Source organism: Chiroxiphia lanceolata, chromosome 20, assembly GCF_009829145.1.
Source record: "Chiroxiphia lanceolata isolate bChiLan1 chromosome 20, bChiLan1.pri, whole genome shotgun sequence".
Lineage (NCBI taxonomy): Eukaryota > Metazoa > Chordata > Aves > Passeriformes > Pipridae > Chiroxiphia > Chiroxiphia lanceolata.
Genome location: NC_045656.1, coordinates 3,597,131 through 3,620,068, shown reverse-complemented (window position 1 = coordinate 3,620,068; position 22,938 = coordinate 3,597,131). Strand labels below are relative to the sequence as shown.

Here is a 22,938-nt window from a genome sequence, read left to right as displayed (position 1 = left end):
GATGATCTCAGAGGGCTTTTCCAACCTGAACGGTTCTGTGGCCCTGCTCCACTTTATCTCCATGCAATATCAGCCCAGGCACGGCTCTGGGAAACATCAGGAGGTGATAGGGGCCAAGTCATGATTATCACCTCTCCCCGCCCTTCCTGGCTTTGAATGAACGAGTTTCCGAGGCTGCAGGTGCTTTCTCTTTGCTGCATTCCCCAATAAATCCCGGTAATTAGGGCTCTCTCCTTTTTTTTTTTTTCCAGGAAGCACCGCCAGCTCCTCCTGCCCCTCTTCCATCAATCAAACCCGCTACCACCCTAAATTCAGGTGTGCTTGGAGCGCTCCTCATTCCCAGCGCCGCGGCCGCAGCGAGCGAAAGGTGAACTTATGGTTATTATTTGGGGTTTTAAGGCAGGAGGAGCCTCCGCGCCGCCTTTCCACCCTCCCACCCGGTTCCGGGCGGCGCCGGGGCTCGGCAACCAGGAGGATTTCGGCGCGGGGCGGCCCCGGACCGGCCCCTTTGTTCGCGCGGGCCCGGCCGTGCGCCGGGAGGGACGGACGGAGGGAGGGAGCGGCGGTGCCGGCCCCGCATCCTCCCCCGGCCCCGCATCCTCCCCCGGCCCCGCCGCTCCGAGCCGCCGCCCAGCTCCCTCCTCCCGGCTCCCCGCTCCCTCCTCCCGGCTCGGCCCCGCCGCTGCCGCGCAGGGAGTGGCAGGGCGGCCGCCGGGGCTGCATCGCGCCGTGGCACCGAGCCCCCCCGCCCCGCTCCGGCGGGCAGCCCCAGGGTAAGGGGGACGGCGGGAGGGGCGGGAGCGCCCGGCGAGCCCGCAACAAAGGGGGGATGATTGGAGAGGGTGCGGGAGGAGCGCGGGGGATGCGCCGCTCGGTACCGATGGGAGGCTCGGCCGCCGCACGCATTGTCCTTGGGGTGGGAAAGGCACGGAGCATCCTCAGCGGGCCGGCATCCCGGCTGCATCCCCGGCCGGGCAGCACCGGCACCCACCGGCGGCGGGAGGGGCTCGGGGGGTGCGCACCCCCCCACCCACTCCCCCAAAGCAGGGCGCGGGGTGGGCGCCCGGCTCTCCCGCGGGGTCACGGCGCGGGGGGAGCGGCCTGATGCCGCGAAGATGGAGGTGAGAGTGGGTGTCAGCATCCGAGGCTCGGTGCCGAGCGAGTTCTGGGTCTGAAACGGGAGGAGAATTGCCTTTTGTCTGTGGGAAGCTGGGCTGCGTGCTGGGCTCGGTGTCCTCGCTGGGTTTTTCCTATCTAGCGATCGAGGTATCGACATTAACTACATCCTGCAGGATCTGAGGTGGGGTTTTGTCTCTTGCAAGGAGATGCGCTTCCGAGGAAGGCCCAGGTCGGGCTGCTGGCGTTGGCACAGCGCTCAGGTTGTGAGCAGAGGGAGCAGGGGTCTGCCCCTCGCATCTCCCGACACAAAACAGCAAAGGGTCTGTTTGGGGCAGCATCCAGGGATGCAGGCAGAGGCACAAGTTGTTATCTGCACGGAATCCAGGCAGGCTGCAGCGACGTTTCCAAAGTGCTGGGAGACAAAGCACTGTGTCAGCACCGAGTGTTATTTGCTGCTCTGTTGAGCATCAGTCTCACAGGCCTGGAAACCTTGTCTCAGAAACTCATCGTGCTGGAATGGATGTCAAGTTTCACCAGCCCATCCTTTACTGCTTGGCTGGAAGTGTTTCCTCGAGGGTGACTTGCAACTCGAGAATTGGTCTGTGTGTGAACAGAGATATGTTTGGGGTGCCTGGCCAAGCTTGCTGGTTTTAGCCTCTGCCCAGCTGCCTGCTAGCAGCATTCCTCTCCCCAGTGGTGCTCCAAGAGAGCCCCTCTAACCAGCACAGATCCGTCCTTGCTGGGGTGGTGATGCTTTAAACGTGGTGCAGCTGCCTGATCTTAAAGTTGGGTCCGAGATTTGGCATTTTAAGAAATTACCTGCCTGCTGTTACAGCCTGCCAGGGATTAGGAAGGAGGGGGAACTGCATCAAACAGCTGTGCTCTCAAGAAACTTGTCACTGCCTGCCAGAAATCCCTGGGAGTACAGGACTTCAAAGGCTCAGCTCTGAGACACGGCACAAGCAGAAACAGCACCAGCCATGGCAGGGAGAAGCTGTGCTGGAGCCCGTCTGTCATCTCAGCAACACGTGTGGGGCTGCCTTCAACTGGGGGAAAACCTGTGTGTTCCAGGAGATGCTCTTAGGATGGGTATGGATGTGGGATTATCTGCTGAGGCCAAGGGTTGGTATGTGCCCCTCTAGCCTTGGAGGTTGCCACAGTTTACTTCAGCAAGTAGCAGTTCCTGGTGTTTCTTTCTCCCCATTTGTGCTTTTGCTCTGGCAAAAGAAAAGCTGAAGAACTCAAAAGGGGGGTTTTCAGGTGCCAACACATGCCAGTTTTGGTGTTACTGGTGGGTTAAAATAGGTCAGGGCAGAGATTCCACCTCCTGATTGAGGTTGTTGGTTTTATTTATCCAAATGCTACCCCTATCCATGAAACTCGGGAAAATTAATGTGTGGTGTTTTTTTTCTTTTTCATTTTGGAGAGGGATGTCTTAATTCTGGTGAGGACAAGAGACAATGTATAAAGCAAGTTCCATCCCCCAGGTATGTGGTGTTGCTACCACTTTGCAGAGTGCACACAGTGCATGGCAAGGTTTGGATACTATTAAAGCTCTGGGAAGGCCCAGGTCTGGGTAGCCAGACCTGACTGACTTGTTGCTAACCTACATTAGACTCTGATGTGCACTCATGTATAGGGATATCTATTGTTATTTATAGAGAGATCTGTTTTTTCATAAATATCTTTTACAGTTACCTTGTGACCTGTTTTTCCCTCCACCTCCTAAGAAGTCTGAGCATAAGAATCACCCAGAAAGTCACTGACGTGGAGTCAGAAAGCATTTTTTTTTCTGCTGCTCTATTGCTGAGTTGAACAGTCTGCAGTGTCTGGCTGTTGTTCTTTTATCACTGTTCTTGTGAAATTTATGGTAGAATTCAGGTCTTGTTAGGCAGGGAGAGCACCTTGGTTGATAGCACTGATGATGTCTGCCCCCAGCAAGCTTTGGGCTTTGTTTTACTGATCAGTTTTCTAAAACAACCACATTAAGTTGCTGAATAAAGCTGGACTTTCCAAGGTCACTTCAGAAGCCCAGATTAGAGAAAGGAATTGGGCTTGTTCTTCCAGAGTCCTGCTCTAATCCTGCCTTCTCCCTGTGTCTGTCCTTCTTGTCTCCGTGGCTGACACTGTCAGACACACAGAACTCTCAGAGCATCACTGTACCAAGTCTTTCTGCAGTACCACCATGATCTCGAGCCTTTCTCCTGCCCTGCTGAGAGCACCCTGTGTGCTGTGTTTGTCTCTTGTACTTTCTGATGCTAAACAGGATGAAGCAAATTCACTTTCCTCATAGCTGAATTTAATTTCTTACTCTTATGTGATTGTGCTGCAGCTCTTGCTGTGGAAAAATTACTTCACTGCATGTGACTGAGTCTGGCACCTTAAACTGATACTTTCTGCTGTTCCTGAAAAAAGGAAAAATCCCGTTGAAACCTCCTTTAAATAAAACCCATAACAAACCCACAATATTTCTGCATCAGATTTTTTTTGAAACCATTCCTGTGCAGTGGTACAATTTTTATTACTCCATTCTAAATGAGTGAAACTGTGTCTATAGAACAGCCATGCTTGATTCAGATGGAGCATAAGCAAAGATGTGTGAAGAAAGACAACCAAGCTTTGTGTTTTGCTGTCACAGTTTCCATTTTTTTACTTCAGAAGGATGGAATAAAGCATGATGTTGACTTGAATCGGCACTGAAATTAAGCTGTAGTTTCCTTTCAGTGATTTCTTTTTATTGAGCTAATGTTTACTCACCTGCATAGTTGTAGAGATACGTGGCACAGACTGGTGAAATTCCATGTTGTGGGTTCTGAGCCAGCCACGAAGTCTCCATCTCCCCATCCCTGTCTGCTGAAGCACAAAGGGAATCTGAACTTTGTTTGGTTTATTTTGAGAGTTGATGTTCTAAACTGTGCTGTTGACTCCCTTGATAACTCTGTGTGTGCCTGGGAAAGCCAAATGATTATTTTGGAAGATATTTATACTCTGTATCTATAAAGTAAACACTTCAGAAGGCCCTTCCCTGGCCTTTGGTGGGTTGGATATTCAGGGACAGAACGGTGCCATCTCTGCCACTGTTTTTTCAATAATCTTGGGAAAAATTTTTTCCTTCTCTGTATCTTTTTTCTCCAGGTACAAAACAGGTGTTGCAGCTCTGACCTCCTTTGAGGCTTGTGAATGAAATGCTCTGGGGATATTGGATATGTGGATCTTGGAACTTTTAAGTCCCGTTTTGGAGCTTTTAAATCCCCCTCCTGTGCTTTCACATGCTCTTCCTTTAAAAAGTTGTTGCAAATAAAATTACATTGCTTGTGCCAGAGCTATTGGTCCAAATTAATTCTATTTTATTTTAGTGAATAACTAGTAAAGAACCTGTGGATGGACATTGGTTATGCTGGAAGGGCTTCACAGAAACTTCAAGAAATCATCTGATCCATCTGTCTGTTCCTGGTTAGGTCTGTGTTCATCTCTGTCATTCAAGACAGAGGTTTGAAGATTTTTATCTATTTTTTAAAGCACAATGAAGTGATGAGGGATTTTCTGCAGCCACTCTGGGCAGTCTGGCTCAGTTTGAACCCTTGCTGTACTGTGTGTCTTCCCCTTTGTTTTGTCTCTGTCATTGTCACTTTGTGTCTCTGCCTGTTTCTGTACAAAGGACAAGCACAAAGGTGTTTCACTGACAAAAAAACCAGCGCAATTTCTTTTGCAGCACATCCTCCAGAGGGGCAGAGGAGGCTCCCAGCCTGAGGCACCAGCTTCTGGCATAGTGACTGACAAAGGCTTCCTCTGGCTGGTCTGTTCTTTTTCTTCCTTTGGCATATTCCTCCCCTCTTTATCTGTTGCATCATGCTCTGAAAACTTCTGTGGCCTCTAATTAGTGCTGGAAACTTTTCAGTGGTCCTGACAGGCACAAAAAGCAGCTGCCTGTTGAAACAAACAGCACTTTCCCATCCCTTGCAAACACTCCCACTCATGACCTGCAAGTGCCTCCCCCGGGTGCAGGGACTGTCCTGGCTGGGGAACAAACCTCCCTAGAAAAAGAGGCCTCTCCACTTATGTGTTTAATGGGCTTTTTAGCCTCATATTTGGCTGTCAAACATCGTGTGCTGTGCTACCTCAGTGGCTCCTGTCAGCATGAAGCCTGCCCTGGTGATTAAAGCCTCCTCCTTGGCTATATTTAGCATTTAGCTATTTGTTTTATAACTGAAATCCTTACTATGCAAACTGGAGCAGGTCACTCTGCAACCTTGAATAAGTGCCTTTTTCCTTTTTTTTTTTCTCTGGACTTTTGTTTCCCAGCTGGTAAGTTTGGCATGTTTAGCTGATGACCAATCCACCAGCCATCCCTAATGGAGATTTAGTGATGGACAACATGGCATGGAAAGGCAGGCTTGTGTGAAATGTGCTGCTGAGGCAGAGGAAGAGGATGTTTTGCCTTTCACTGTTCATCTTTTATGTCTCTGTTTATGTAGGCTTTTACTGGGGTCTATGAAGGAGCTTTTTGAGCTTGCTAAATCTCATCTATAGTAAAACTTTGTTTGTATGTATTTGTATATTTATAGATATTTCTAGTAAACGAAACTGGCAATAGCAATGCCTCCTGCAAGCTTAATCTTGATGTCTCTGAAGCATCTGCAAGCATCTTTCACCTTTTTATCTCTGAATCCCCCCAGAGCACATTGGCTAAATGCTGGGAAGGTGTCAGAGCCCTTCCAGCATGCTGACATGGAAATGTCAAAGTCAAATGGTGCTTTTTGGATGCTCACATGGTTCAGGTTTATGGAGTGCTATGCTATACTCTGCCTTAGGGTGCCAGCAGTATTGATTGTCAGAGTTAGAAGTGACAACTTGGTTTTTGCTTCTCCTTTTTACGGTTGAAACAGGTCCAGTTTGTGTTAGAGATGTTGTGCCAGTGATGTACTCGGGCTGCTGCCTGTAATCCTGCTAGATGAGGTTATATCTTGATCTCTTACAAAATGCTGATTGTGGTTTTGCCTGCATTAGTGGTATAGAAGCAGCCTGTTTCTGTGAGAAGTGAAGGAGCAGCCAGGGACATGTGGGGACTCTGTGCAGTGCTGTGGTGCTCCAGGAGTGTGGTGGGCTGACTGATCCATCTGTCCTGCCTACCTGCTTGCAGCCTGGGTTCACCCATCAGCATCACTCATCTCCAGAGATATGACAGGTTAAATGCTGGGTTTTAGCACTGATCCATCTCTCCAGACCCTTTCCTTTTGGCTGCTGGCATCCATACATCACACCCTGCTCTGCCTGTGCTTCCCAAGGGCGTGGCACTGTGTGGACAGGGATGCTGATTGAAGCCAGGCTGTGGAGCAGCTCTTGCAGGGTCTGTGCTGCTGTGGGAGGAGGCTGGGATGGACAACCTGGCCCAGGTGTGACAGCCTCTCCTGCTCCTGCCAGCCCAACAGGTCGTGCTGGAGTGGGCATGTCCTGTCTCCACACTTGCTGTGCAATCTGATTGTGCAGGATGGGGTTTTGTTTTCTTGCTCTCTATGAACTGCAATCCCCAACCTCTGGTGTAACACAGCAGGGAGCCATCCTGTGGCGCTGCTGTGGCTTTAGTGCCCAGAGGCTTTGAGCTGGGATCTTGCCTCTCTCCTTGTGGTGCAATCCAAAGTTAATGTTGGCTCCTGCAAGGCAGAGTGTGAGTTGTGGGAAAAAGCATGAGGCAGGAGGGGATAACGTAACACTGTTGACAGATAAAATCCAGCTTGATATAACTTGCCAAAATTATCATGATTTTGGTCACTGGTAGGGATGTGATTTGATTAGGAGGCGTGTTCCTTCTTGTACTGTAAGGTTTGTGAGCTATCCAAACTCCTGGCTACAGGTAGAGTTGTAGGTGGTAAATTAGGAAACTCCATGGTTAACACACACTGGCTGTGTGGATGTGCCAGTGTGAGTGAGGTCTGGGGAGGTGGCAGTGTTTGTAGAGAGGCTGAGGTAGCCCAGAGGTTGCTGCTTATGTCAGAGGCTCAGTGCAGGCTGGTGAATCAGCAGGGAGGAGGAGGAGGGTGCTCCAGGGAACAACCCCATCCAGCACTGCTCTGCTGCTGCCAGTGTAGCAGCAGGAAGCAGTGGATGTTTGTGGGGGGTTTACCCAGAGCCTTGCTGGTCTGGAGGGAGGGTGGGTTTGCTCCTCTGTAGCATCTTGGGTTTGGTGACCTCAGATCTTTCTGTGGGGACCAGTGGTGTGACCTCCTGGTGTGCCACCCCTCTGTTCACAGATTGGTACTGTCATCATCCCTCTTTTTGTGGCAAGGAGATTCATGACCACTGTGGAAGAAGGAAACAGGAGTCCTGGCTGTCAGTGCTGTATCTCAACTGTGAAATGATCAGAGGTTGGATTAGATGACCTTTAAAGGTCCCTTCCAACCCAGCTGGTTCTGTGATGCTGTATTTCCTTTTTAGCTTCCCTCCTGTTGTATCTTAGCAGCCAGAGTGTGAAGGTGGGTTAGTTATTCTTTAAACTTTTGGAACAGTTGCTTTGTTTGAAGGAATAAGGTGAAATTAGCTCATTGTGTTTGGAATAGAGCTTTTTCCAGGCTTGGTGAGGCATCACGTGGGGATGCAGTATGAATTTTGGGTTGCCCATGTCTAAAATGAACTAAGTTCAAGTGATGGAGGTTTAGAGAAGGTCAGCTGAGAGGACCCAGGAAATGGTGAGTCTTGTATCTCAGGAGAGCACTGCTTGTTCAGAATGGCACAGTGAGGGCAGAGAAAGGGCAGAGCTGTCTCCTGGGGGTTGGGCACAATGGGAGGGTGTCAGAGTTGTGCAAAGGGCAGAGTGGGTACATGGGCAGAAGGTTGGCTTGGATAAATCTGGACTGGCAAGTGGTGGGGTGTTCCCGGGCAGTAGAGCTCTGCTGAGCTGCAGGAATGAAACCTCTTGTGTGGTGATTTCACAACTAATGGCAAGGGGCTGCAGCAGGGGCAGGGTTGGGATTCCTACCCTGCATCCCTGCCTGAAGCTTCAGGAGCTTGTGGAGAGGCAGGGTCAGTGTTCCCCTGGTGTGACACTGTTTGCATTGGGGTGGTTCTGAGGGGGTTCCTGTGCTGGATGTTACACCTGCAGTGCCAGTGGGTCACAGCAAAGCTTCTCTCTGCTTCCTGCTGGGATTGCATTAACGTGGTACCTTTTCCTGGTGCACTTGGGGCTGTGTGCAGACACTGGGCAGCATTAATGGAGTGCAGTGAGGGCTTCAGGGGCAAGCCCAGTGTGTCCTGAGGTGTATTCTATTACACCAGAAATGTGTTGTGTTCTACTCCTGTTTTCTTTGCTTTTAGCCAAATCATCTGCACGTTTAAAGCTGTACAACTGCACTGCCACCAGACAGGCTGCCATAACACTGAAAAGGAAAGCAAAGTTCCTAGTTTAAAAAAAATTAAATGTGTATGGAAAGAGAAGAAACTCTCAAGACCAGTTCTTTCCTATTTTCAGCTCTTTATTGCTCCAGCCTTTCAGTTACAGTCCACAACCAAGGCTGGCCTGTAGAGAAGTCTTCATTGCAGGTGCAGGTTGTAAAAAAGGGGGGGAAAAATCAGGACAGAAGAGACCTGGCTCTTTTTGGGTTTTGTCATAACCAAACTCCAGGGCAGAGGTTAGGTTATAGAAGTGCACGAATCAAAATCTGGATGTTAACCTGAGCTCCAGGGAATAACAGGTTAAGTGACAGGGTGAATTTTAGTGCTACACTAAATCAAGCAGTGAAAAGCTGGGAAATTCCAAAAGCACAGATCCTTCTGCAGCTCTGCACAGCGTGTGTAGCATGGCTGGGTTGTTGTACAGCTCATATTTAATTAAAGAAATTGTTTCTCCAGTAGTGAAATACCAACCTATTATAATGGAATATGTTTGTCATGTATCACTGTGTTTCCTGCACTCTGCCTGCTCTCCTCATGTATCTCTCCCAGATGCTGTTTTTGACAAACAAGACTTTCTGTGATTAGGAAACTTGGATTTTATCAAAGCTCCGTGAATTATAGAGTTGAGTGGCCACTGAATCAAGTGTGAATTGACCTGGAGGACAGCAGCTGTGAAACCTCTGTGTACATTCTGTTCCCTTTCCATGTGAGCCTGCAGTTTTGGTGTCATGCCTCTATATATCTCTGCGGGGACACTGTCCCCTGCCCCCCAGGGCTTAACTCCAGGGACCAGAAACTCATCTCCAGGATTTTTTCCCACAAATTAGAGATATTTTTTTTTTTTTTCTGCAATGAGTGCAGAATTGTTGCTGTCTACTCTGTCAGCCTTCAGCAGGCATTTTGCCAGCATGGGGAGCACGAACTCATCAGCAAGCCCATAATTACTCCCCGGTTTCTGTGATGATTTCCTTGAATGCACTTTGAGTTTTTTCCACCCACTTTGCCTCAGGATTTGCATTGTGGTTTTTAGAGTGCAGTATGATGGTTTTGCACATTCTTCACTCAAAAGCCCTTGCTTTAGAAGTAAATCACAGGATTATAGAGGTTAGAACTGGTTTAGGAAATACCTGAGATTTTAAATAAAAGGCCTCTAGGCTTTCCCTTGGCCTTTTGTGCTAATTACTACAAAATTTGAGTGAGAAAGAAGACTAAACACAGGCTTTTTTAGAGGTTAACAACCTGTCATACTTGTTAGGGAACCTATGTAGTAAAACCAGAGCTTTAGGGCTGAAAACCTGTGTGAGTCCAACTGCAAGAGAGAGAAAAAGCCTGATGGCTGACAGAGGGTATCAGAATTCCCTGGTTTTCCCTGTGTGTAGCTGAAGGCAGTATGCTCCTTTCTTTCATTCCCTCTATGGGAGAAGGAAAGGTTTTCTTGGGAGAGGAGTCTGACCTTAATTAAAAATGAGCGTCTCTTATTTCCTCTATACTTCAATTAAGTGCAAGGATTTACTCCTAATCTGCCACGTGCCTCAGAAATGGGTTTCTGGTGGCTTGTGGGAAGGAGGAACTAATCAGAGAAGTGAGAAGGCAATGGCACAATTAGTGTGGATCAGATGGAGCATCTTAAGGAATTAACAGATAAAATTGCCTTTTCTGCTCAGCACAATCTCTGTCTCTATTAGCAAAGCTGTAGTTTGGCGTTATCAGATCCTGTCTCTGATCGGATTCATTTCCTGTCCCTTTCACACAAGATTGAGGGTTTCGAGTCTGGCCTTTGGATTTGGATTTCAAAGCAAAACTCTGTTCTTAAAATCCCTAACGAGTCTGCAGAGCGTGGCCAGTGGTTGGTCCTGGGGCATCAGATCTTCACCTGCCCTTGCCCCTGGCATGGAGCTCTTGGCAGTGATGTATCAACTCCAGGAGATGAGGCTTTACAGCCTGAAAATCTCACGTCCGTGGGTATGGAGAGGGTGCAGAAAAGCTTGGAAATATGGAGTGGTTGCAACCAAATGCTCAGAAACAAGAAATGAAATAACTTTACGTAACTTTTTCTAAAAAAGGAGATCGGTATCTTTAGGCCAGGAGAGGTTTTATTATGTAAGGCCTAATAAAGGACTACCAGAGTTGGCACTGGAAGCTTTTTGCCTTTATTCTCTGTGCTTATTGAGGTGAGTGCAGAGCTCCTCCAGCGATCTGTGGACCAGATTCTTCTCCAGCAGTTTGTTTCCAGGGAGGTGTTGAGCTTCAGATAGTGCTTTCAACATTTACAGTGCCTGATGCTGAAGGGTTTTCGGAGAGGGAGCAGGGGTTGTTCTCTCCTGTCCAGAGTCCCAGAGGTCCTTGAGTAACAGAGGTCAGGGGACCAAACCCAGAAGCCTCTTGGAGGCTCTGTACTTTCTGAAATACCGTCAGAACACGGGTAGGGAATTGAACTCCTGCTGTTGTGTCTCACTCTCCTGAGCAGGCATGCAAAGGGTGTGTCAAAACCAAAGTGCTGCTGGACACTGTGTGGCAGCACAAGGGGTTGTTCCTCTTCCCTGTGGAGGGTGAGGATGTGCCTTGCAGGTGTAAAATGCACTTTGCATTGCTCCATGTGGAGTTGCTGTTGTTGCACTGACAGAGCAGCTGCACACAGAATTCCTGCTCTTTCCAAGCTGTGTCTTTGCCCAGAGACTCTTGCATTAGTCAGAGACTCAACCATATCTTATGATAGCCCTGAAAAAGGCTGAAACTCTGCTTGCAGATGTGCTGCCATGGGCTGCATTGCAAACCCTGGTGTTCCTCATTTGTAGCATGAACATAAGTAAAGGTGGAATAGTGTTTTAAATAATGGCACAAGCAATTGCTTCTCAAAAGGTTATCTTAGGTGGGAATAGGGAAAACCAGAAATACTTTATTGTGCAAACCTTTCCCTATCCAAATAATTGTCTTTGAAGTCATTGATTATTTGCATCAGTCCAGATTGTTTAAAAAAAAAAAGTGTTTACTGGTTCTCTGCAGTGTTTTTGTTTGTCATTAACCTTTTGGACAAAGTGATAACCTTGATTTCCTTCAGTCTGATAATTAAATACTGTTCTTTACCTTTTTTTAATGGGCTCTGTCCTAGAACCTTTCTAGTGCTGACTGAAAACTTCAGATTTAATTCCTTACATGTGGATTTCCAGATTTAGAAAATTAGAAACCTAAATTTTGGTACTCGCTTTTTTTGCTGTATATTTAAGAACTAAGGACTCCCTTCCCCACAAACTACTGTGCAGACCCAACTGTTACAGCAGCATTCAGATACAGCTGGTTGGAATTCCACTTGGGTCTGCTTTCAGAGTGAAATCCCTGTGCCTTGCCGGGGATGTCGGGTTGGGTAAACACTTCTTACATGGAGATCCAGCCAGAAGGAAGCACCAGGCACAGGATGGGATTCAGGCCAACTCAATCTGGTGTCTGGAAACCTGTTCCTGTGTCTTGCAGTTGTTGCACTCAGTATGTGGGGGGTGAACAGATCCTTATTTTGTGTAGACCCACGGGGGCTTTGCTCTGGGGAGCGTGCTGGGTCTGGGAGTCTGCTCTCTTGCTTGTGCCCATCTTGAATGGGATGTTTTCCACATGGCAAGCAAATATTTGTGTGCCTCGTTGAGGGTAGGAGGGATGGATGAAGCAGAGCAACTTGCAGATAAAGAATATTGCCAAGACTGACAAAGGCTTCTCCTTCCAACCCCTGGTTTGTATTATTTCTCTATCACATTTATGAAATAATTGACTCTAAGCACCTCCAGTTGTTTCTCAGTTTTTATGTGTGCTGCTCTAATGCAATTATCCATGATGCTGGCCAGGAATATCCAGATATATTGCTCCTGGTAAAAGGTGTTTTTTGGCTGTACATCTGTGCTTAGTTAAGAACTGTTCCCCTTTTTGAATCTGAGCCCAGGTGACTCAGATTTAGCTGTTCCCTTTTCTGATGGAAAGATGGCGAACAGAATATTTTGGTCATTTGAAGCAGACTTTCATATTGTGCATTCCTGGGATGCTTTTCTTGGTTGTGGGAACAGACAGAACCATTCATCCCAGTATGAAAAGACTGCGGGGAGAATCCAGCGGAGATCTAGAAAATCCTTGTCATCTGTGTTATCTTGGAAAAGGAAGAAAAACAAAACAAGCAGAGCTGGTGGCCCCAGAGCATCCACAGGAGCAGACGGGGTTTTCTTTACAGTGTGTCTGGAGAAAGTCACATTTCCTTGAAGTTCCATGGGAAGGCAAAGCTTTCAGCTTGTGCAGGTGATGTGGGGAGCGGGAAAGAGAAATGGCTCATGTGTTTCTTACACCACAGATTTGCCTGCATTCACCTCTACTGCTGGAAACAGATTTTTTTTTTTTTTTTTTCCAGAAGGGCTGGAAGCAGATTTTTTTTTTTTCTTCCAGAAGGGCTGGAAACAGATTTATTTATTATTTTTTTTTTTTCAGAAGGGCTCTGCTAATAGAGCCTGTTGGGAAGCCGAGGGCTCGGTACGGGAGCTCAGGGCACGTTGTCATCTCTAATGGAGCAGGGCAGTGCCCTGTGGAGATGCTGGCCTCTGTCCCAGGCCAGGGATATTTCTGCAGCACAGAAGTTGCATCACTCGGTCGGGAGCTAATGTAGGACTTGGATGGCTCAGGCAGTGTTGCTCTGGGTGGTGAAGATGACCTGATGGTGTCATTTGGAAGAGCTCCGTGCTCAGCATTCAGAGCTTCCTAAAAACCTGCTCAAGTGTTTTTGTGTTGAAGTGGGGGAGAAACTAGTGACAGAGGAGGAGTATCTGTCCCTAGCAGCAGGCATAGATTTCTTAAAAATGAGCGTCTGGGATGTTTTGAATCTGTGTCTTCCTGACAAATTGCACTTAGAGTAAAATTCACTGAAGTTCATCCTCATTTCCCTGTGTGATGATGAGTGTGCAGGCGTGTGTTAAGTCAGCCATCCCTGACTCCTTGCTCTGGTCACTCTGCAGCTCGTGGAGGTGACAATGACACTTTAGGAGGGTGAGTTTGCCCCTGCCAGGCTGCCCTGTGAGCTGACATGTGCTGGGCACAGCTGGGCAGGGGATCTGCTGTGACGCCTGGTGGTTCTTGAGGAGTTTTTGAATCTGTTGTGTGTGACCCCAGTGAGTGTGGCCATGAACTGGTTGTGGTGGTCGTATTTCAGGTTAAAAGCAGCTGTCTGTTCTGAGGGGAGCATAATTAGCAGCCTGTGGAGTTCAATTGTTCATTACTGTGTTGAAAGCAAATCTGTTTATGTTAAGGTTTCTGGCAGAAATCTTTATGCAGTGGGAATGCACTTCCTCTTGTCTCTCTCCCCCTGCATAAAAATATCCATTTGTCCTGAGAAGAAGCAGAATATCACAATATCCTGTGACTGGTGTGGGCAGCTGATCTTCAGGGGATAATGAGTAGTGGAGGGAAAATGAACTGAAGTTTCCTGTCTCCTCATAGATGGGCAGCAAAATCAAGGAAGGAACACACTAAATTCAGTGCTCCCTAAAGTTTGTGGTTCTGGCTGCAAAGTTAAGAATTCAGAGACTCCCTCTAATAGCAGCCTGAAAAACTGTAAAAATCTTTTTATTCTGACATCCTTCCCTGTTTAAATTCTTCTCAACTACTGTTTTACGTTTTCCCTGTGTCTTTTTACCCTCCCACCCTCATTCCTGCATGTGGATCCAACCAGCCATCTGGAAGCACCAGCATCCCCAGGTTACTTAATCCCGAGTGCAGCATCAAACCTTGTAACCAGAAGGTGGGACCAGCTGATGAGATGAGTAAATCCAGGAGTAAGGAAGGGCATATTGTGAAGAGGGCAAACCTTCATGTTGAAGGTGAGGAGGATGGGGCGAGAGCTCTTGGTAGAGCACAACCCCTGCCAGCAGAAGTGCTGCAAATCAAGTTGCTCTGTAAAATCAAAGCCAGCCCTGGGCAAAATGTGTTGTATGAGATGGAGTGGGTGGGAGATGTCATACCTGATGCCTTGACAGATAGGAGGAACCCAGCTGATTAATGTTTCTCACCTCCAGATTCAGTTCCTTGTCTCCCTATTTTATGCTAAGCAGAGCTGGAAGCTGCAGCCTCCTGTCCAGCTCTGGCAGCATCTGCTCCTCGCTGGCTCTGTCACAGGAAGGCTGTTTTCTCTCTTCCTTAACAAGAACTGCTTGCTCTTGTCTGTTATTGCTGCTGCTGGTGATGTGATCTGAGCATCCCTCTTGTCATAACCAGCCTGACTTCTGTGTAACGTCAATGTCTGCAGGTGTCTGAGGCCAGCCCAGGTGCTGAACACCTTTGTGGGGGACATGGGGAAGAGACAGGGCTCCATCCCTTGGGTTTTCATTCAGGCTCCCTCTCTGCTGATCCCTCCTTTCTTTGTCTCTCTAACTCGGTGTGGGATGACTGACTCTTACTGCTGAAACACTTGGGTGTCTCAGATATTTGTGAGCCCTCGGGAATACGGTTTTGGAATTCTCCTTGTGGTTTTCCCTCCTCTGTGTCTGCCTGCAGCTCTCCCTGGAGCCCTGCCAGCCCTGGGCTAGCTCTGACCCAGCCTGTATTGAAATCCTTACTCATGCCTTAATCACTTCCTGTCCTGTCATTGCAATTCCCCCCTTGCAGCATCTGTAAATCTTTCCTGTGTTGATTCTCAGGGGTGCTGCCTGCAGCAGGCTGTCTCCTTCCTTGGCCTGGAAGCAGGTGTGGGTATCCCCAGTTTCTGGCTGGTCCTTGGTTTGCTCTCCTTGCAATTCCCTTTGCCGTTAGGTCTGTGCTGTCCCTGGCTTGCTCTGGTGCCACCTTCTTCCCTCCCCATCCCAGACTGCTGTCTCTCAGCCTCAGCTTCCTTTTGGCTGATAGACTCAATTTTTTGATTGTTTTTCTTTATCCATTAGGAATGTTTTTGACTTTTTTTTTTTTTAAGCAACTTAGTCACTTCCTCTATTTTTCTTTTCTCATAAAACTTTGCTTGAGAAGTTGTGTGCTTGCTGATGCAATATCCTTGCAAGGAATTTGGAGGTTTTATTCCATTTGCCTACTGGGAAGAGAATGACATAGGGAAGGGTTGTGACTTCACTAATGAGTAGTTGGTAGTCATGCTTAAGTTTCAGAAAGTTTTTTTGCAGTCTTATTGTAAATGCATGGGATCAGATGTCCTCTTTATGTGACAAGGTTTTGGGTTAGTCCTTATGGGAAGGAGCTGAAAGCCCCATTTTTGGACATTGGCCTCATCCTTCCTCCCCCTGCCAGTTTGGAGAGTCTGCCCTGAAGATGGTGAAACTGGGGACTGTGCACCAAAGGTTTGGTGCTGAGGGTTGGTGGAGCCTTTGGTCAGGGCTCTGAGGCTTTGCTGATGCCTGAACTGAGACTTTAGAACTTAAAACCAGTCAACAATTTCCTTCACTGAGCTGCCATACTGAAGCTAAATTCTTGTTTGATGGTTCTGGGAGGTTTCAGCTTTGGCCCAGGACTCCCCAGGACTCTGAGACTGACAAAAAGAATGTAACATGAAGATGGGAGATAAGGGAAATGATCACCCTTGCTTTACAGGACAAGAAATGAAAGATGCTGCCTCTCTTGGGGCTGTGAGGAGGGAGCTGGGCACTGCTTTCTGGGAGCCTGTTCCATGTTCTCCTACTCATTCTCTGCCTGGTTTCTTTGTGCTCTTCTCTCCCAGGTGTGTGACGATGGAAGAAGAGGTCCACCAGCGAGCAGCCTGAACAGGGACACCAGGACAGCTCTTTGAGACACTGGGACACAGGAGACAGCAAACATGCTGAAGCCAAGTGGACTTAAAATCCCTGGCAGGGCTGGGAAGCACTCCAGCCCCGTGGGACGGACATCAGGGACCGCCACAGCTCCGGTCACCACTGGCTCAAAAGAAGGTAAGGGCTCCATCTGGCAGGGGCACAGCTGACCCAGGTGATTGCCTGGCTTAAAGTCCTAGTGGTGCCAGTTTTCAGTAGGATGTGAAATTCCCAATCTGTACATAGATTGATGCATCAAAACAAGCCTAAAAGGGTGAGTAAATGTCCTCCCTCACAGGTAATGCACAAAACAGGCAGGTTGTGGAGTGGGTGGGAAGAGACAGAGATGGATGCTCTGGTGTTTAGGGCTGACAGAGGTGCTGCCTGCTCTCTTGCTCTCACTTTGCATGTGTGTACCTGTACAGACACTGACACTGAAGAGCTGGGAATTAGGCAGATGGGAACCTCACCCATGACCTTAAACACTGTCCTGTAGCCATTGCTCCTGGCCTGTGATGATGTAGGAGTAAGAATCAGGCACTTAAGGTGATTTGCCCTGTGCTGATTACCTCAAATTAGTGCCTTTGTTTAAACAAAATCATTCAAAGCCCTGGGATTTGAATAATGATTTACCTCCACCTACATACACACCCTTGCTGTCATTCAGTGTATACATAAGCTACACAGACTGCCATTAGCAGTATAATTAACACTTCAATAACAGTTGAGGTGTGTTTTGCTTAGGACTAATTTTTCTGGCTTATTGGCTGCTGGGTTGTTTTTTTTATTACATATAATTTAGTAAATATTCGAGATGCAATTTTTGTAGTCGTGTTTTTTGTTTCACTCTGTTAAAAGAGGCTTTCCCCTTCCTTCTGGGGAGGCACGTCAGGATGATGTACACCCTATCAATGCTTGTACTTTCAGTATATTACACTTTCATTTGAAAATGTCACTGGTTGCTTCTTGAGATCTGTCAGCCTCTTGTCCCACAATAATTCAGGCCACTGCCCACATGCCTGGTTACTTTGCTATATGTTTCAGTCCAAAAAATATATAGCATTTAGCAGGATCAGGAAAGCCTTGTACCTGTCAGACAGCATGTTTATTATTATTGATCAAAACTGCTTTTACTATAATCTGACAAATTAGTCAGTGATAATGATGCTGCAAAATGAGGGTCACCAGACAATGCTATCTCTTGTCAGAGTAATGCAGAAGTGTTAGTTTATTTAAACAAAACAAAAACCCCCATCTCTGAGGTTTCTCTTTTGCTTGGGCACAGTGGGATGGTGGTTTAGGTACAACCTCTGCCCAGGTTATTCACACAGACCCCACTTGCTGCTGACCAACTGGCTCTGCTGCATCATTACACATCAGGGGCTCTGCTTTGCTCATGGATTCCTTCAGCTGAGCTTTCTCTCAGTGACCAGCAGTGTATGTATCATCTTTCCCACTGTGTAAATTCTTTCCCTAAACAGTATTGTAGAAGCCACAGCTCTATCTTGGTTTTTTGCACATCTGCAATGTCTTGTTTGAGGGGCCAGTCGCTGCATGAGGTCGTGGGCTGAATTCCAGGTCCTTTGGTGTGATACAGCATTGTGGGGAGTGGAGTGACACTGCTTTTCCTCAGCTGAGGACTTGGCCCTAGATGTGGAGATAAAATTTTTAATTGCACTTTGCTGTGTTTGAATGGGCTTTAATAGAGCCTAATTTCTTAATTTTATATGCAAATTGAAGATACTGAAGTGCCCTTATATCTTTGCTAGAGGGAAGTGCAAACTGCTAAAGGAAAAGTTTTACAGGTTTGGCTGTGTATTTTAGTTATTCCTCAGACCCCGAATTTCTGAATTTTCCCCTTGTTTCTACTAGCTGTGATTGAGAAATGAACTTGAACTCCAGTGAAGTTCAAGTTTACTGAACTTCTGTTTATCTGCCGGTTGTGAATCTCTCAAGGTGCTTCGCGCCGGATTTATAATTGCAGTGTGGTGAGGAGCTGCTTTCAGTTGCTTTATCACTTAGAAAATGAGGGGAGAAGACCTGAGGCCTGCCTTCCCCTTGGAGGCTCTGCAGAGGTGTCTCAGCAGACACAGTTGGGGTGTGTGTTGTGGTATGAAAGGGTCAGTCAGCAGTGGGGTCGAGCAGCCCTTGGGCTGAATGCGGCGCCTGTTCACTGGCGCTCCTTTGTGCCTTGTTCAGCTCCAGCCATCTGTCACCCCGAGATGTGCAGCAAAACCAGCCCCACGTGGGCAGAGGCTGCACCAAACTGAGTCTGACCCTTGCCTGAGAAGTTCTAAGTGAGCTTTTTTCCTGGAAGAAAAGCAGGCATGGAGAAGGGGTGAGATCTCGTGATGGTGGGTTGGTGCTGTGCGACAGCTCTGCTGCTGCTCCTCTGCCTCTCAGGATGGTGCAGGAGGGTTTTGGGAGTTGTGGAGCTGCTGGAGCAATCACAGCACTGAGCCATTCCTGCCTGGAAGGTGAGAACAGAGCACAGTGGGGCTGTTTACCCAGTGGGCTGGGTGAATAGCTGCGATTGGGCTTGTAGTGTCAACTCTGACATCTTCTTGCTCTGTACTGCTGTGTCTGTGCCTGGCCTGTACCTGCTCTTCCTCCTGCAAATCTCTCCAAAGGCCTGACCAGCCCTGTGCTGCCTCCTTCTCCTCTCCCTTCCAATGTTAATCTGAAGTGGTGAGCATCCCAAAATTTGCATCCCAAAATCCTGTTGATGGTGCCTCTCTCTGAGAGCAGCAGCATTTGTGCTGGCTGTGGGTCCTGGCTGCAGCACGGTCATGGGATTCAGCCTCTGGCAGGGAAAAAACTCCAAGAGAAAATACTCTGGTTTTCTGTCAAAGTGGTTTAATTCTGTTCAGGAGCCAAGCATCCACATCACTGAAACCACAGCAGGCACTGTGGGGATGCCTGCAGCCAAAGGATCTGGTGATAGATGGCCGTGGAGACTGGATTTCATTACCTTTCCTGGGATTAATCAGATCTGGGCCACAGGAGGGTGATGGAGCTCTGCCCCATCCTCACTCTTCTGCCTCACTAACCTGCATCCCCCAACCTCTGCCCTCTGCTGCCAATCCATAGCACTACTGGTAACTCAGCTGTACCAAGAGCAGGTCCCTCTGTGCCAGCTGAGGGCTGTTGGGTCCTGCACTGTGCACCAAGTGCTGTCCCCAGTGTCAGGGCACTGGAGCCTCCCTAATGGCAGAGGGACAATAACAGAGATGGAGAGGCTGAACACAATTTCCTTTTGTGTGTTTAATATGAATACTGCAAAGGGCTTTTTCTTCCCTCTTCTGTCACTGTCCAGGAGAGTGCCTTCATGTGATGTATTGGGTGCCTGCTGGGATGGGAAGATCCTCTAAAGGTACTAGATTTTGTATGAGGTCTTAAAAGTTGCATGAAGGAGCCTGTGTGTTTGAGAAGCCCTGCAGAAACCATGAGCTCTGTGTTGTCTTTGTTTGCATGAGCTCTGTGCCCTGTGTCTGTGCACCAAGAGTGCTTCCTGGGAGGCTGATAGGGTTTTCCTGACTCCACAAAAATCCAGTACACCCACATCCCCCTAAGCTCCTGTGTTGCCTCTGCACTTACCTGCCTCTTGCCAGAAAAGCCAAAAGGGACTTTCTTAGGCATTTGGTGAAGCACCTGAGCCCTGCAGCTTGATGGATGAAAACCAGTGATGTTTGGGTTACAAAATACAGAGCTGCAACACTGATCTCTGTGAATTTGCCACCTTGGGGGAGGATAGAAATCTCAAAAGCTCAAAGTGTAGTTGCAAAAGAAAACCACAAATCTAACAAAGTACAGAATTAAACTACAGCAATGAACAGTCTGTTGCCTCTGAGCTGTCCCTTGTCTCTAGGAGCCTGGGGCTGGCTCAGAAAGACCCCAAATTGAGGTTATATCTTCCAGATTGAGAGTTGAAAGAAGGTGTTTGTTCTCCAGTTGTACCTGAGAGTTGTCAGAGCCATTAGATGAAAATGGATTTTGAAAAGCTTCACACTTTCATCCTCCTCCCTTCACATAAGCTGATCAGTCTTGTCTGCAAAAGGGCAAGTAGAGGTACTTTCCTTTATTCTTACTCTGGAATAGACAAAGCTGCTTGATTTCTTCTTTCTCTTTTCCCCAGCGCTCTGTTCATATTCTTTGGTGGAAAGTAAAGTGCCTCTTGTCCATCTCTCATCCCTCCTCCTTTCCCAGACATGGAGATGTACCCTCTTAAACATTTCCATGTGCTCTTGACAGCTCACATCTTGTGTACCAGAAGAAGGATTGATGCAGGTGTGAAATGTGTGATGAACGTCTGTAGAATTTCACAATTCATGGCTGTAGGTTTCTGTGTAGACCAAATATGCTGCAATCACACTGAGCCAGCTTCTCACACCTGCTGTATCAGAGTTTTATTTCCTGAAAACACCTTCAGAGCCCCTTCAGCTCATGGAATGTCCTCTGGACTTTATACTAGAGTGGAGAGTTGTTGTGTCTCCTACCTGAGCTGGTGCTTTCACAGACCCATGAGGAATAAGGGCTTTTGTGGTGCTACTCTGGGTTAGGTGTGTTGGCTTGTGGTGTGTGGAGGTTTTGGTTTTTTTTCATGAAGGAATGCTGAAATGTCAGTGAGGAACTGGCACCTGACAGGGACTCCTGGAGCACATTAACCTCGAGTGGTGTCCATGCTGGCTGTCCCCCTCCCTTCTCTCCCAGAAAGCTGGAACAATGGAAAACTGAGCTCTGCTGCTTTGTGGTAACTGTTTTCCTTAACCAGACAGAAAATTCATCTCTGGCTGCCTCAGGAGAGGGTTTCCCACAAATGTGCTGACTTATTTCCCGTGCTTCAAGTGAAGAAAGTCACTGCTCTCGACCCCATGTGCAAGAGAGGTTTCTGTGCTAAAGGTTTGGTCACTGGTGAAGGGCTCAATATAACATTTGGATTTCTTGTTGCTACAAAGCCCCTATATCTTGGTTTCTTTCCCACCCTCCTCCTGGAAAAGCTTGCTTTTGCCTGGAGTTGCAAGATGGAGAGAGAATGGAAGCTGTGATGAATGAGCCCACACAGCCCTCCCAGCTGGTGGAACAGGTGAAAGCTGCTGGGAAGGGAAGTGTTCACATTTCAGAGTGGGTTTTATCTGCCCAGAGCGGCATTAGAGTAACGTGGTTGGAGGAGAAATTTGCCTTTCATACTTCATTTGGCTGTCAGCTGGCTCTGGGTTTCATTTGTGGTTCTTAAATCTCTTGTTCAGTTAAAGAATTCTGGCCAAAGGGAGAGGAAAGTAGGAATATTTGTATTTGCAGATGGAGCTGGGCAACACTGAGACTTCAGTGCTGGAGGCAAAAAAGCCCAAACTTATTAAATTTTCTGTGAGACTTAAATGCATCCAGTCAGAATCCAGCCTAGATCTTGGATTTTACAGATGGATCCTGTCTTTCTGAATGGGCAAGTGCAAGTATCTGTAATGTGAATTTCATATTTAGCCACGGCTAAGAGTATCAGAACTGTTCTTCAGCAGCTGCCCTAGTTTTATTGCCAAAAACTATGCTTTGGTAGCTAAACTATACAGCATTGCTGGGAGCCTGGGAATGCATTCTCACTTTCACATAAGTATAAATGTATTATTTTTGATAAAGAATAAATGCACAGAACTAGGAATATTTGCTGGCATAATGTCTGCCTCTGCAAACACTGTGTTGCTTTTGTGCACTAAAAATGAGAGTGAAGCAGACTGGAACACTCCCAGGGCCATTAAAGAGCAAGGGATGACTGGCTCCATAGGGTAATTAAACTAAATATGCTGTAATGAGGGTTTGATAAGCCTGAACTGTGCTGGGTTGTAGTTGTGGTTGGTTTCTGGGTGCTGAAGGGCTGAGACTGGTCCATCCTGGAGGGGCTGTTGCTGCTGTGCCCAAGGGGGGAGTTTGCACAAGGGGTTTAACTTTGTTTTCTGATTTGTTTTCTAGAAGTGTGATTATTTTCCAAGGACTGATTCTAGTTTGAGACTCAGCAATTCTGTGTGGCCCAAGTGTCTTTGCACATGTCCAAGCCCTGTCATTAATGAGCTGTACCTGCCTCAGTTCTGCTGGAGGAGCCTAAATCTCACCACCACCTTAGCTCTCCTGTAGGACCAGTGCCTTGCTCTTGCCTTTCCCAGTGGGAAATCTTCATTCCTTTTCATTTACCTGTCACACAGTTACCATTGACATCTTGGTGAACTAACTTGGAAATCAGTTGTTTGCCTCTCGAGTTTGTCAGGATGTCATTGATGTAAACTGGCTGCATGCACAGCAGTAAGAAGCAATTTCTGTTGCTTCGAGAATTATTTTGCAGTAAAACAGAGGGAGGGAAGGTGTCCTTGATGAGGAATTTGTGCCTCAGTAGTAAGAGAGAACTTAGGGAGGTTATTCTCAGGTTTGATGGTGTCTTAACACAGGCTGTTTTTATAAAGATGCAAGACAGTGCTGAGGTTATCTGGTTTTGTGTCAATCTATTAATTCTAATTCCCAAATAAACATAAAAGGCACTAAACCACTATTTTGTCTGAAACAAAAGAAATGGGATTGTAGTGTCCAGAGCAGCTGATTGACTGGCACAGACACAGGGAGCTAATTCTTAGCTATTCAAAAGCTTTGTGACTCTTGATTAATATTAAGTTGGGGTGTTGTCTGCTGGTGAATTGAGAGAGAA

General features: G+C 47.4%; 1 protein-coding gene across 1 annotated transcript in view; it reads left to right on the top strand.

Moving 5' to 3' along the window:
- The first annotated feature begins 677 nt into the window (after nucleotides 1-677).
- Nucleotides 678-22,938, top strand: part of CLIP2 (CAP-Gly domain containing linker protein 2) — a 70,353-nt gene continuing 48,092 nt past the window's right edge. Inside the window, 2 exon segments of the mRNA XM_032707614.1 lie at nucleotides 678-773; nucleotides 16,184-16,391. Of these exon segments, the coding sequence (XP_032563505.1) occupies nucleotides 16,280-16,391 (112 nt within the window). The 5' untranslated portion in view covers nucleotides 678-773; nucleotides 16,184-16,279.